General features: G+C 43.6%; 1 protein-coding gene across 1 annotated transcript in view; it reads left to right on the forward strand.

Annotated features, from left to right (window-relative positions):
- The first annotated feature begins 5,802 nt into the window (after positions 1-5,802).
- The window catches only part of LOC119382903 (uncharacterized), a 34,252-nt gene continuing 23,988 nt past the window's right edge, over positions 5,803-16,066 (forward strand). The window contains exons 1-4 of the mRNA XM_037650811.2: positions 5,803-6,093; positions 12,644-12,707; positions 13,952-14,037; positions 15,396-15,488. Coding sequence (XP_037506739.1) covers positions 6,019-6,093; positions 12,644-12,707; positions 13,952-14,037; positions 15,396-15,488 — 318 coding nt within the window. The 5' untranslated portion in view covers positions 5,803-6,018. The remainder of the gene's footprint in view (positions 6,094-12,643; positions 12,708-13,951; positions 14,038-15,395; positions 15,489-16,066) is intronic.

Below are 16,066 nucleotides of genomic sequence, written 5' to 3' on the forward strand. Positions count from 1 at the left end.
TTATGCACAGATATTTTTTGCTGTGACTAGGCCATTAAAGCATTTCTTTACTACTACAAAATTTGCGCATATATTTTGCACGCCGTCAGAATTACTGTAAAGTTCTTGAGTGTTCAGTGATGCTTTCTTTGCGGATAGCGCTGGTGATTGAATCCCATATTGTGTATAATGTCACATTGAGAAAATGGCTTCAACATGTGCCAGAGCCGGAAGCCATCACATGTAACTCTACAGCCAACATTACAGGGGTATTGGCACAAAGATTTTGGCCTCGCGTTTTTTTTTTTTCGCTGCAATGTGTTGCTGGGGGTCTGCTAGTCATAACACGGCACACCGTTTGCTGCAGCGCGTGAGATATAATTAATTACAGGCTCCTCATTACCGACCAGTGTCAGTTTCAGTTTCAAAAACGACACGCCTCCGGGAGCAACTAACACCACCTAGCGGGTGCAGCGCTCGACACGTCAGCACACAGAACTGTGACGCACTTCCGCACGGTTCGCGAGCAGCCGCCGAGAAGTAGGCTGCTGGAGCTAGGGTTGGAGCCAACGCGGCAAGAAAACATGGTGGCTATGGCGTCATCATAACTTGTTGCAGCGTAGTCACGTGACGGAAGCAGGCGGTCCCCAGGGTCCCCTTTGAGAGTGTCAATAGAGCGAGGATGTCGAGCGCTCACCCAAATTTCAAAAATCATTTATAATACCTTCCAAGCTATATTCGCCGTTGATATTTTGCAGATGATATACGCATGTTCACAGCAATCGATCCCGCAGGCTACCTAGGCCGCGAAAGTTTGTGTCAGTGCCCCTTTAAGCCACTGATTGCTAAGGTCTCATTTGTACAAATAATTCTCTTTAAATCAGCATTTTGGGTACAGTCGTTGTTTGGGTTAGACGTTTTACGTGAAACATAAATTTTATATTTAAGAAATTTATATTGTGGACTCCTGCATCAAAGACACATTGATTAAAATTTATTAGTGCGGAGTAACGGCAAAGGTGACGTCCATTACTTTTTTTTCGGTAACGGTGACGGCAACGTGTTACACTTTTTTTTCAGTAACGTAGGGCGGTAACGCGTTCCTTTTTTTATATTGTAACGAGTAACGTATATAGTTATTTCTTCAGTAACGCCTACAACACTGATCTTAAAGCCTGGTACAAACTTAGTGTAGTTGTTGCGGCTCAGCGTCGGCAGAGCTCTCACCTTCAAAACACACTTGTACGTTTTGATACGGCTTCTCCCAACGGGGCGCTTCATCAGGTTTTGTTTAAATAGAGTTTCTAATGGGTTCATCAATGACCACGTCTTTAACTTTACGCATTTTAGCCTGTCGAAGACGAATGTACCTTTCATGAAAAAAAGAAAAAAATACAGAGAAGTCATTTGAGCCTTTTATTTGTTAGTCCTGACTTGCCACGCATATGACTCTAAACAGACCCGTTAACTCCCTCTTGGGCCACGCGACTGTCCGACGAGAGTATAATGATCTCCAAAGAGAGTTCACGTGTCTCTTTAAAGAGAGTCATATGCGTGGCAAGTCAGGACTGACAAAAATTAGTTCCGATGACTATTCTTTTTTAAAGGGACACTAAAGAGCAAAACGATTTTTCTCATATTAGTACTTTTTCACGATACCAAAAACACCACGCTTGCTGCGAGAAGACGCTTGGTAAGCGAGAAAACGTGCAAAAACAAAATATGGGCGGCGACGCCACCTTGAAGTTTCCGCACCATTCGCCGTGACGTCACATGTTTTGACGGCGCCTACTAGGGTCTACGTAGTTCCTAATCGGTAAAAATGGAGCACATTGTCCTCTTAGGGGGCCATAGACTTAAAATACGAAGTTTGGGGATATTTTGTTCAGCCAATGGCGCCAGCACACGATAAATACACTTTGAAATCCGTGACGTCACGCGCGGAGATTGCCGCGCGGAATTTATATGTAACTTTGAACTTTATTTTCTCCTATATTAATAAACCTGTCATGGCGAAATTAATGACATTAGAGCTCTCAGAGCACAATTTATCGATCTAAAGCAATTCATTGTTTCTCTTTAGTGTCCCCTTAACAGCGGAGCATATATATATATATATATATATATATATATATATATATATATATAGAGAGAGAGAGAGAGAGAGAGAGAGAGAGAGAGATAAATAAAGAAATAATTAAATAAATATGAAACAAACAAGCACGAAGAACATGTAGACAGAGAAAAAAAACAGCATGAAATAAAAAAAAGACTATGATAAAAAAAAAGAAAATCTGCGTTCTCGAGGTGGTGACGCTTGCTAGCCTGCTACGCTGTTCACTCAGATTGCACAGGCGTGGAACTGCCTTCAAATCTTTGGAGTGTAGGAGCTGGCACAGATAAAGAAGTGAGTTTTAACTGCAGGCATTGACACGTATAAGCAAACAGGAAGACTTTTAGTAGACGAACAATTTTATCACGACCCTCTGGCGCCCAACAACGGCCAAGAGTTGTCATTGTCTTTCAAGAAAGGTGCACATTCATTCATTCATTCATTCATTCATTCATTCATTCATTCATTCATTCATTCATTCATTCATTCATTCATTCATTCATTGGCGTCCAGGTTCAGCAAGTATTAGAACACAGTACGGTGACTACAAATGTGATACGTATTGGGATGCATACGCAGGTTTTGCACATGAATGCCTCCGAACGATCCTGTCTTCTTTTCGATCTCAATGAATAGCTTGCAATCCGGGCAGAAAAACAGGCACCACTCGGCAAGCTCGACATCAAACCCGGTCCCTTTGATATGTAAATCATTACACTTTCAGCGGGTAACAGCCAGAGAAGAGCTAGAACATGAGAGTTCATGTGTGTGTGTGTGTGTGTGTGCGTGTGTGTGTGTGCGTTTCTACATTTCTATGTTCACTGCCCTTTTCATAAGGAAGTGTCTAGCTTCGCCTTTTCAAATTCCGGTCCACGACGGTGGAACCAAAGCCCGCAGAGACTACGGCACATTCTCGAGGCCGTTTCTTGAAATTGGTAACACAAAATTGCTAACACCGCAAGGGAAAAGTTGGGATTCTGAAAGACGTGAACAAAAAGGGAAACAGAGCGCACGTGCCAAGTAACGCTTGAAGCAGGAAGCTATAAAAGCGAAATGCTAAATTATTGTATTTTTTAACCGAATCGAGAACGCAGGTAAATTCAGGAACGTAGCCAAAAAAAATTTTTTTGGAGGGGGAGGGGCCGGTGTTCCAATCGCTTTATGTAGATTGGTGCGTCGGTTTGCACACACACACACACACACACACACACACACACACACACACACACACACACACACACACACACACACACACACACACACACACACACACACACACACACACACACACACACACGCGTATATATATATATATATATATATATATATATATATATATATATATATATATATATATATATATATATATATATATATATGCATGGAAGCCTTTCGGGGGGGAGTTGAAGCCCCTCCCAGCCCCATTCAGGCACGCCAGTGTGGGTACAGTCTATAAATAGCCGCTAGAAAATGAGAAACTTTAGACGGCATCTTCGACTCCCATACATATAAAGAAACTGTGGCGTAGATTGGAGGTGGTTTAGAGGGTTCACACCCCCCCCCTTACTAAGTTTTTTTTTACATTTTGTATGTCTATATATGGGCGCGCCTATAAAACGCATACACGAACATGCATAGGCGTTTCACTCATTTTACAAATAATAAATAAATAATAAATAAATAAATAAATAAATAAATAAATAAATAAATAAATAAATAAAATCTGCCTAACGTCCCGCGTTTTTTTTCTCCTCGCCTTGGGTATAGTAAGTAAACCCAAGGCGTAACAATTATTCTGCACATCTCAACATTACCGTGTCGCAATACGAACCGTTTTTGGAACTTAAACAGCACATTCAAGTCGGAAGCTTGCCTTATGGCACGTTTGTGTTAAGCTGTACGTCAGCTGCGCGCCTTATCTTGTTATTGCAAGGACAGCGAATATAGAAATGTAAAGCGAACAGCTTTCGTCAAAGAGAGCGAACCACACAATAGTGAGCGATACTCCAGCCGTCTTTGAGGCTGGAGAGATGGAATGAACGAGACGAAGAAAGAAAGAAAGAAAGAAAGAAAGAAAGAAAGAAAGAAAGAAAGAAAGAAAGAAAGAAAGAAAGAAAGAAAGAAAGAAAGAAAGAAAGAAAGAAAGAAAGTTAGTTAAAGGGGCGCTGGTGGTGTGAAGAGGTTGGCGGGAAGGCGCAGTACTTAAAGGCCAACTCCGGCGATTTTTTGGCCATGTCAAAGTAATGGTGCTTTTATATTCCTGAGACGCTCCTGTCACGGGTCCGATAGCAGAAACACTCGGCAAATTGGAGAATAATTTTAAATAAGCAAAAAAGCGCAACACCGAAACCGAAACCCAACCGAGCATACTGTCTTCGCGTGACGTATAAGTGGTTACAAAACCGGAAATCATGCAAGGCATGCCGGTCCCGCCAGCGCGTAGTATGAAAGCTGCGAAAGCGGCGAAGAGCAGACGCTCATTTGAAAGGTGACTCCGTCGGAAATCTTGTGTGTGACTGACCGTGTCACGTGCACAAGCTGAGCTGTCGGAAGATGACAGCTGCGATTCCGACGCATTTGGAGGCCAACTGTAATGGCCATTCCTCTTTGATGAAGTGGAACACACCTGTTTAGCTCTTTGCTTGCCTGGTTGCACATTCCACCGCCAGATGGCACCACCTGTCCAGGGAGCTCAAGTTTGTGGGGCCGTGATCGGGTAAAATGCTATCGCTGAGAAGTTCGCGGACTAACTAAAGCTTCTTAATATTGCTATGGGAAGAGTGCATAAGTTTGGCAATAGCGGCGTTCAACGTCGCGTTGGTACGGCCGAAGGAACTTAACATAAGCCAAGTATGAGCCACCTTTCGCACCATTAGGTTACGTTGTTTCGCATGATGCGAAGCTCACCGTATACCGATATAGGACCAGTCACGGCGCACCCTGTATATGCTACGGGAAGTGTTTCCGTGGTGTTCACGCATGTGCATTCTTTAGCCGGTACGGTATTACCGTACTTTCCGTGCGGTAAACCGGCATTGCTAGCTAAAACACTCTAATATAGAGACGCAGGGTAATCGTTAGGTACGAGTGTTTCGTGACTGCCAACGGGGAATTGTGTGCAGCCCACAACGCGACACCACTTGCCACCCATCGCACGCATTACCACAAGGAACTGAAATTCACACGCCCAGCCAACGAAGCGCTCGCCAAACACTCGCGATTGTTGCCTTGCGGATAGCAGACGCTCTAGGGGCCCCTCGGTTCCGTCACTTCCGCTTAACAAAAAAGACGTCACACACCCAGTGTTGCCAATAATTTTGGGAAGCGAGGTGGGGAGAGTCGGGGCAATCAATAAAATTCATTTGCAATGAATCTGCGTATGTCTCCAGCTTGTAATTTGGCATATATAACGGGAACGTGAAAAGGAACGTACCCAGCGAATTTTATTGAGATCCATGGACCTCGAAAAATCGCCGGAGTTGGCCTTTAAAGCAGTTTGCTTGGCTAGCTGGAATACTGAACTTCGATGCATTTCCAGGGCTTAAGCGAAATACGAAAAAAAACAACAACAAAAACATACAGATAGGGTAAGAAGAAGGGAGAGTAAGAACGCAGGCGAGTGGCGTGGCGCCACCGGTAAGCGACGATTCGACTAAGCGGAAAGCCTTCGGTCTTTCTTAGTGTCTCTCTCTCTCTCTCTCCTCATCCTCTCCTACTCCTCTCTTTCTCCAAGTGTCCGGATCTGCGCAGAGTGGCGTCAGGGCTCCGACGACTCGGTCGTGCACTCTCGCGGCTCCTCGCACTCGCAGTGAGTGAGCGGACGGTTGGACGCGTGCGTTTGGTGTGCGAGCCCGACGGCGCGTCATGCTGCGAGTACGGAGTTGTCCTGCGAGATCCGTGTCGCCCTTCTCTATTTTACGCGAGTCATGGCACTGCTGCGCTCCTGCTGCTGCTGGCTGTCGGTGCGGAAAGGAAGCTTCGCCTGCGGAATCTACACTCTTGTGAGTCGGAGTCTCATGACATCTCTTCTAGATTTATTTGTTTTCTTGAAAACAAGCTCCCACATTCTGTCACAGGCTATGGCGGCGTCCAACTTCCGACCGAAAATATGTACCGACACTGAAGGCAGTACATCACAACAGAGCTCCGTGACTTCAATGCGCACATTTAATTGTGCCATACGACCACCTTTTAGCAATGAACCAAAGAAGGGGACTTTTTTCGAGGGGCTCGTTCCTTTGTTAGACCAAACCTAATAGTCCAATCGACAATTAGGGCAGGAAAAGCACAAGGGCCATCAGCTGCTGTCTTTAACAGTGGTGTAATAATAATGACATAAACTGAAATTAATTAAAGCGGACGAAAAACCAATCTTTCCGTCGGTGGGATCAGAACACACAACCTTTGGATCGATTATCTTGACTAGTGTTGGCAATTAATTCCCAATGTTGGCTAAAGATGGCTGACTGATCGCTAATTTAAACTATTCGTTTTTTATCATCAACATTGTCGTTGTTCGATAAAACTCAAGCGACCAAATTGTCTACCGATCTTTCTCAACACGCGTGCTGACACCGACACTTTAAGTTGTGTTCCTGGCGGGGTTGTCGTTGGGTAAATTTAAAAAAGCAGCCGCAACTCAAGCTAAATGTAGCCAAAATAACCATTCCACTCAATTTCATCGCCATATTTTTAGCCACAAAGAACAGAAGGTGTATTATTACTAGAGTTTCTATTCTTTAACAATAAATAATATCATTCCGAATAAGCACGGACACGGGAATAAGAGCACAATATTTCTCCTTCTTTCTTGGTCTTCAAGTCACATGCAAGTTGCAAGTAAATTAATCATTTCGCTGTTAATTTATTTAGCTTGAAAACAATGAGTAGTCTTTAGGCTTGCTTATTATTTAGTATGAAAATAGCATGAAAATTGGCTAATAAATTTGCTGAAATAGATGTACAAAGTAGCCAGAATGTAGACAACCTTAAATTTTCTTCCCGGATTGGGTCTTAAAGTCGCCAATTTGGCGCAGAACAGCCACCAACGGCAACCCTGGTTCCTGGGGCAGTTAAATAAATGCCTTTTAAAGCCCCACGCATGCACCGTTCAAAATGCAAGCTTGTTTCTCGTGCGATACAAATAACCTCGAAACTTGACGCAGAGTAACAAGGATTGGTGAAAGAGCAGCGGACACGTGCTCACCTTTCAGTCAGACTTCATCTCAGTCTCAATCGGATGAGGAAAATTACTTTTATCGATTGCTCCGTGTTTTTTTTTTTTCAGAGTTTGTGTGTCTGTTCTTTCCGAATAAAAAAAAATTTCTCTTCAAAGGCCGGCGTTTGTCCCGTCCTCTTTCTGTCATTTTTGTTACCTTGCGTGCTACTTCATAACATATAAAATACAATTTTCACGCTCCTATATTATTAAATGAATGATTGAGCTGACAAGCCCCAATCGTGAGCACCAGTTACCGCTGGCGAAGGCTATCGGCTCAAGCTCTCGGATACTTGGACTGAGGTTAATAACCCACCTCGGGGCGTAAACAGTCCGGTCCTGGAAATAAAGTTCGATTATCTGTCCATTGATTATGACTACCGTCATGCTGCACTAAAACTATGGCGATGGCAGAAGCCCTTAGAAAATAATAATAATATATGTGCTAATAATGAAACGCTGCGAATGCATTGAAAGAAAGCTACTTGCCCAGAGCTACTCTCCAAGAGAGCGCCCGTCCTGTCCACGTGTTCTTGGTGTTCCAGTGTGGTAGTGTTTTTGGCATTTCCTATTCACACTGAAGAAGGCTACCTTATGTTTTCGTGGACTCTGACACGACATACGCTGTAAACAAAACATTTTGTCACGTCGATCCAGTGTTATTTGATGAGGAACGGAACGCCAACATAAATCGTGGCGCTCTTTGCATTGGCCAATGATATATACATTTATTCGCCGACCCACCACCGCAATGCGTTTTTCGTAAACAGTGTTTTGCCTAGATGTCATGCGACAGAAAAGTCCAATAGATGGATTTTGAAACTCCGTTTCGAGATTAAGGTCATGTTCGGTCGAAGTATGTGGACGGTGAGATGTGTCCTTGGAACATTTGTGCGTTCTTGCGCTTTTGTATCCTGTGGACTTGGACATTTATATGCCCATGTGTCGTGTATATATAATGAGCTGTCCTCTGTCCATCTTATTGTTATGTTGGTATAATGCTCCTGCCTGCATGTGAAGTTTCGTAGCGTGTTATGTTAGGAATAACTTTGTCTTCCCCACTGGCAAGCTTTAAAAAAAATTGCAGTGAAAAGACAAATTAAACATTATTAGGCATCAGGGGTCAAACTACCTCAATTATTCCCCAGTATTTTAAACCTATGTTATAAATGTGAAGCACTCATCGGGTGGCCTACCTTCACAGGTTTGACGTGTCTGGGTGCCTTCATTTCATAATCTCTATTCCGCAGTGATAATATTGTCAAGCTCCCCTGATAATTTTGCCTTCTTCACTTTGCCGTATTCGCTGAGCTGTAATTTTAGGTTTATCAGGCCATCATAAGCTCGTAGCCGTCATTCCATTGTCATCATCTGGTCTTACCTAACTGCAATCATAGAACCGACGTCTTGCATCCGTGGTCATGTTACCGTCGCGATGCCGTCGTGGCTACTCCATTGTCGGGATCTCATCTTCTTCGAGTCAACGTCCTCATTTAGTAGTTGTTGTCAAACGTCATGCTATCAAACGTTCCTTAAAAGCAAACAAATATTCCCCACGGGGAGGATCTTCTGCCGCACCAACCCTGCTTACCGCTCTGTAGTCGATCTCGCAAACGAATGCTACACCCTAGCATTGCGCCACCGCTGCAACAGGCGGTATACTGAAGAATCGCTGTGCGCGTAGTTTGGGCCTGGCAGTTGCTGCAACTCGGCGGCCTCGCTCCGCAGCCCCCGCTCGCTAGGCCTTTCGTGCAGTCGGGGATACAAAGCACTTCACTTACCACACTCATTGACAGCCAATACTCTATAATTTACACATCCAGAACGCCGAAACAATGAAAAAAAAAAAGGAAAGAAACGCCCGCATGACATTGGCCGTTGTAAACTCTCCAAGGGCGCCTACTGCCGGTATGGTTGTGAAGTACTCACTAGTCACTACGCCATAATTCACCACTTTGCGAAGAAGCGAAGTATCCACTACGTGTATGTAAGAAAATACGCGCGCCTACGTAGCTGCAAACTTTGTTGACGCTACTGCTGATGATCATGATTAATTACTGAACCCTTTGTAGTGGGTGGGCCGCTTTTAACCGAACACTTGTTTCGCAATTTCCCCGGTGTATTTTGGTCAGGAAACGGCAACGCACAACACACCCTTTTACAAAATGTGGGTGGAAGCGGCCTAGAACGACTACGTCTTAAAAATGATGCGACTTGAGGAGCGGTCAGAGGCATGCACGGGGGCATGTCAGAGGCATGTGGAGCATGTACACAAAAATCAGAATTATACACAGATATTCGGAAGAGGAAACCAGCGAAAAATAAAATGAAGACAGCGAAGAAGAAGAACAACCAGACAGGACCAGCGCTTATCTTGTTTAGTTATTCCTCTTCGCTGTCTTCGTTTCTTTCGCTGGTTTCTTCTTCCGAAATGAACGAATCAGCTCGCCCAGAAAGCTACGTTATTACACACAGACGCATCGCGTTTAATTGCACAAACGAATAAACCTAACTTCGCTATATGAAAGGCTTACAAGTAAGGCTGAGGGCAAGCATATTATCATATTACCCGCGCACTGCGGCAGAAAAGTAGAAACTAGTGTCTGTCATAACAAATATTCTCGGGTAAATTGATGCTGTTTAGAAAAGGTGGGTTTTTTGGGCTCTGTCGGGAAAGCCCTAAAACACTGCGTGTGTGTGTGTTGCCGTGTTTGTGTTCTGTACATTGGTCTCGAGCACGCACCTCCACGTCACCCCTCAAAACAAAAAAAAAAAACTTTGTGACTTCATTGAGCTTGGTAAAAGTAAACAAAAGCTCAAAAGCCTGAAGAACCACTGAGCGCCTAATAAGTTTTGAATTATCTCGCATGCCAACAGAACGGAGTAACAGTAAAAAAACAAAAACACTCACTAGGGCATTGTTCGGTATGAGTAGACAGGAATCCCTGAACTTTTATCACTTGGAAATGGCATAACTGTTTTCGCATTGGTCTCAAGCTACTGAGTAGTTTGAGACTACTTTGGCTGAAACTATAGAAGTCTTAAGTTTGAGTTGTTTGAGACCTGAAGTGCCAGGAGGGGGGGGGGGGGTGATGATGTTTACGCCAGTGATCGTCTTCCTTTGTCATAGTAATAATAATAATAATATCTGGGGTTTAACGTCCCGAAACCACGACATGATTATGCGGGACACTGTAGTGGAGGGCTACGAAAATTTCGACCACCTGGGGTTGTTTAACGTGCACCCAAATCTAAGTACACGGGCGTCAAACATTTTCGCCTCCATCGAAAACCCTGTGACATCGTGGACCTTCTGAGTGCAGCCACCGAGAGGCTTCGCCGTCACCGACTAGTGCTCAAAGTTTGCAGTATAATTGCTTTCGAGATTAGGCTTCGAGCTTTGGCGGACTCATTCAACGCAAACGGCTTCTCGCTTTCAGGCACTTAACAAGCCATGGAGCTTCGCACGTGGACATTCCATAGTGAGCCATCCAATTTTCCACACTCACAAACACACTTCGAGCATGTCTTTTTAGTACATTGTTATCTCCACATTTCTCTCTCTCTCTCTCCTTCTCTGGTTCTCTCTCGCTGTAGGAGGTTTAAGTACCCGAATATGTTTGCTGTTCGGAGAACGCTAACATGGTTAACCAGGCGTTATTTTCTGGCCCTTCTAAGCAGAATTCTAAATGAGTCACGAATTGCAGATAGCGTGATTCTATACTGCCTGCGGTAGATTAGACAAGAAAATGAATAGCGATTACATGAGGAGGCACAATAAAACATTATCTAACAAGAACGTTTCTTTTGGAAAATTTTAGCAATAATTTCAGGTCACGGCCACGTTGATGTAAGTGAAATGAACGTGGTCAGTTCTCGGATTTGAAGTTAATTATCAAACTAACATTAGGTTTAAGGTAACCGCTCTTGAACTTGTCCCGAAACGGTGTTGTTTCACGGACCTTTTTCTTCTTTCTCCCTGTCTATCTCTATCTATTTGTTAGCGGTGATTTTTAAAGAGTCTAAATGAAGTTGAACCCTAACTACTTCGCGTTTTGTTAGATGATGGTACACGTAATTTCCGTCATTTGGTAAAGGTAACTTTAGGTTTACCGATAACTTTCTAGTTACTGTGATATACACTGATTGGTTTGGTTACAACCTTAGGCAAATTCCTGGCCAAGCTTAAATCTACAGCCCCCCATTCTTGAGTATAGTTGACTGACTAGCACTGGTGTGAGGAAAAATCGCTGAACAGAGAACGTCACTCCGGCGGCATTCCTTGTTGTTGTTGTTGTTGTTGTTGTTATGTTGCTGTCATCGTAGTCGGCGTCGTCGTTGTTGTTGTTGTTAGGAGTCGAGTGATTAGGAGTAGCCAGAGGGTAGGTTGGGAGAGTTCAAACGCCCCACGAAACTTTTTACAGTTCGTATGCATATATATATATATATATATATATATATATATATATATATATATATATATATATATATATATATATATATATATATATATATATATATATATATATATATATATATATATATATATATATATACACACACGCAAATATACGATCATACACACTAACATTGGACACCCCCTCCCTTGAAATGGAACCCTACCGTATACAGATTCGCTTTAAAAAGAGTTGCCTTTGTTATGAGTTAGAATTAGCTATACCGCTTAGAGTGGCTTAGAGCAAATAATAGTATTCAACTCAGCTCGTTTGTTCTTAGCTAGTGTGAGTTTGAACAATGGAGATGAAAGGATGATGTCACTCGCCTTTATCGTACTATTGATTCTTCTTTTTGGTTCTAGGTCGGTTCTACGAACTCTTGGTTCTAGTTTTCAATCTCGCATTAGCACGAAAGGCTGAGCTTGGTTAACAAAGACAAATACGCACTAAGTGAGTTCCCAGAGCTCTGAAACACAAGTGAGAGCATGATTGGAGCTACTGAGGTGCACTTACGCTATTCTGGATTCCTATTGTTCGGCCTTTCGCTAGTGAAAGGTGCCTGACTAATTTGTTCATTCGCGCAAATGTTCCTTCGTCGTTTTAATTTTTGTTCTCATGGGAGCGGGAAAGAGAACTCTTTATTGAAAGGCAGATAATTTAGCCGGCGTATATAAATCGCTGACTTGCTACTCTGCGTAGGGAAGAGGATTGGGGATGGAAAGACAGCAAGTTTGTGTTCTCTTCCTATTCATGAGAATTGAAGCGAACCTACTATACATAATGGGGGAGCTTTTCAGCTTCCACCAAATCCCACGGGTTCCATAATCAGGCGTTGTGCTAACAGTGGTTATATAATACTTACGTTTACCATTCCAGATATTCTACACAATGCTGGTCGCTACAGGAGGATCCCACGTCAGTTCCATGTTCCACTCGCCGGGTAAGAGAGACAACTGTTTTTCGTTTAGGTTGGAAAGAAAGAGGAAAGTTATTGTATGCGCTCACATTGACGAGCAATGAAGTTCGAATTGCAGTATGCACGAAGGCGAAGAAGCTTCGTGTGTGGCGCACAGCGTGGTAGTTGTCCAGGTGTGAAAGAAAAGAAGGGTATATTGTTGAAAGGAAAGATGCAGTGAAAGATCGCAATCAGAAAACAGCTGATATAGGTAGGTAAAAAGAAAAAGCCAACGTGCCATGAAGCAGAACAGGTTGGCGACTGAGAAACGTTTTTGTGGAAACTTTTCAGACATTTTTCTTCGGTTATTTAATAAAAAGTGACAGAAAAGAGAGCGTCCTCGAGAACTGGTTTAGGCACGTTTGAGATTTTTAAAGAAACACTAAGGCGAAAAAATGTTTCTCGTATTAGTAAATGCCTCTTTCACAATACCAATATCACCACGCTTGCCGTGAGAAGACACTTGCTAAGCGAGAAAGCGCGCCAAGAGAAAACGCGGGAGGCGACGCCAGCTACACATTCCCGAACCAATCGCCGTGACGTCATAGATTGTGAAGGCGTCTACTAGAGCTTACGTTCTGATCGGTACAAATGAAGTGCCTTGCTCACTGAGGGGGCCAGAACCTCGACACACCAAATTTCAGGAAATTGCGTTGAGCCTATGTCACCAAAATGAGAAAAAAAACCTTGCATTGAAATTCGTGCGGTCACGCGGGGATATCTCGGCGCGAAATTTAAAATTGAAACTTTGACCTTGATCTTTTTCGCTATGAATAAACGTACGATTGTGAGATTAACGACAGTGTAGTTTCGAAGTATGCTTTATCAGCCTAACCCGATTCATTGTTTCACTTTACTGTCCGTTTACGGCTTCAACGCATCGCTGGAATACTGAAAAGATTTGCAGATTGTGCCACAGACTGTGACAGTTAAATCACGTTGCATGGCGTTTACGTGTGTGATTTATTCTCCGTTCTTTACACCTTCTTCACAAATATCACGTTTTGCTCCCTTTCCAGGGCTGTGAGTAGCCAGCCGGTGTATACGCATTCTGACCTCACGGCCTTTCCTTCTTTCACTTCTCCTTCTTTACGTGATAAGCGTTCGTAAAACTTTTGCACACGCCGGAAACAAGTGACGTAGCAGTTTTTTTTTTGTTTGTGTGTATGTGCTAATAATAGCCGTGACTAGTTTAAGCTTTCATTTATTTTAATTTTTTTTCTTTCCAGTGGGCTTCTCACTGATCCTTGTGCTCTTGAGTTTTTCCGGACTCTGCGTCGTAGTTTCAGTGGTGCTTCTCCTGGCCTTGGTTTTCGTAAGTCATGCAGCAGATGCCAGCACTCTTGCGTCCTTAGTTCAATGGTTGAGCACTAGTTCACTGAAATAACTTTTTCAACTAAATAGTTTGAAAGTTCAAAGGTGCAGTTTGGCGAAGAAAAACAACACAGGTATTTTGTCGGACGTCTTTAGTCGGAGCTCCTGGGTTATCATAGATGCGTTCCCAAAAAAGATGCTTAATAGTAAGCGAATAATTAAGAGCAGGTTATAGGCTTCGAATAACGCCTCATGTTGGGCTACAGAAAACAAAATCGCCCAGCCTAAATTAAAAGAACACACCTGGTTCATATTTTCCGGAAGTGCCCTCATGTTCAATCAATCAATCAATCAATCAATCAATCAATCAATCAATCAATCAATCAATCAATCAATCAATCAATCAATCAATCAATCAATCAATCAATCAATCAATCAATCAATGTTGCAGTGGCTTACCTCGGCTATGCCAGGATAACGTAGCGTTAGCAAAGGTTGAGCTGATTGTTCTCAGCTTTTTTTATTGTCTAGGATTAGCTTGATTATCATGCTTACTGCTACTGCAATGACACACACATGGTGTATATTTATTTTGCCAGGCAACTACTTCGGGATCCGATGAGTTAAGCTTCTCCACTCTTCTGCGCCGTTGAGCAGTATTTGCGCTCTCCTTCTCCATGGCTAAACCACACTGGCAAACGCCAGTCAGAGGCGCTATCAAGCGGCTCCAGCGCATTGTCAGACAGCGACTGCACAGCGAAGGCGAATAGCTGCGCGCGCACTGGCGCCAGTACGTCTGCCTCGATCGGCTACGACGTCACTCCTCTGGAAAGCACAGACCGGCGGCAGCGAGTCGCGCGCGGCAGCGGCGGAGTGAGCGGGAGGTGCCGGCTCTGATGCACCAGCTGTGTGATATCACTTATCCTCGCGCATGCGCAGCACGGCTCTCGAGGAGCCACGCGAAACTGGCTCGGCTAGGCCAGTGTAGCTAACGCTGCAAAACGTTTGATTTTCACTGTTACATACACAAGGTGAAAAAGGGTGAAATGGAGAGAGAGCCGAAAGTTCTTCGGCTTGACAAAGCTCCGGTCGCCCAGGCAGACAGCAGTGAAGTTGGTGTCAGTACAATAGTAAAGAGCATGTTACAATGCGTAGTAAAGTACTACAGTACATAGCAACTGTACATTGCATAACTTAGCAACAGTACAAGGCATAACGCGACGCTATGCACAATAGTACGTAGCATCGCTATACGGCAGACCCAATGGATGTTCTCGATACTGATATCTATGTATAACTGACCCTGCTACCCCCAACTTCACGACCATAAAAGCCGCATTATTCCAATCATTGTTGCAGGATAACCGCCTCTTGCTGCTTCCTTGGTTAACAATTGTGCCCCTGACAACAATGTTGGACGTCGCATTGTCGCTGTATTTCATCAAAGACCTTGTAAGTACGCGTCCCCTCTTGCGTAACTTCCTAATATTCTGTATTTTGCTACATAGCTTCCTCCCCGTACAGCGGGATCGAATCGATGCGCACTAATGCTGGGTTGATTAGTAACAAGTTAATTTTGTTTAGGAGAACGGGATCGTGACAGCAGGTGAACAGGTGCTCTCGTTGAACATTGTAAACACAGCAGAAAACTTGAAAGCTACATATACCAAATCGAGGCGTTTTATCCTAAACCTGAAGAAACGAACGGGAGACCCTTATACTTCGTTTAGAATGCCGCAATGTGCTTTCTTTTTTCTTAGATTCATCTGCACATTTGTTCTACGAAAGAGTTGGTTTGTGAAACGAATCTTATCGACAAAACTTGCACTGGAAATTTTGCTAGAGATGGAGAGAGAGAGAGAGAGAGAACAGCAAATGAAAGGCAGGAAGGTTAACCACGTTGCACCCGGTTTGCTACCCTACAATGGGGAGGGGGAAAGAGAGAAAAAGAATAGAGAAATAAAGAAGGAAAGAGAGGACCACTGATACGCCCGCATGCATAGCAGCGTTCACCGCGCGTACCCAGAAGA

This window comes from Rhipicephalus sanguineus, chromosome 2 (assembly GCF_013339695.2).
Source record: "Rhipicephalus sanguineus isolate Rsan-2018 chromosome 2, BIME_Rsan_1.4, whole genome shotgun sequence".
Taxonomy (NCBI): Eukaryota; Metazoa; Arthropoda; class Arachnida; order Ixodida; family Ixodidae; genus Rhipicephalus; species Rhipicephalus sanguineus.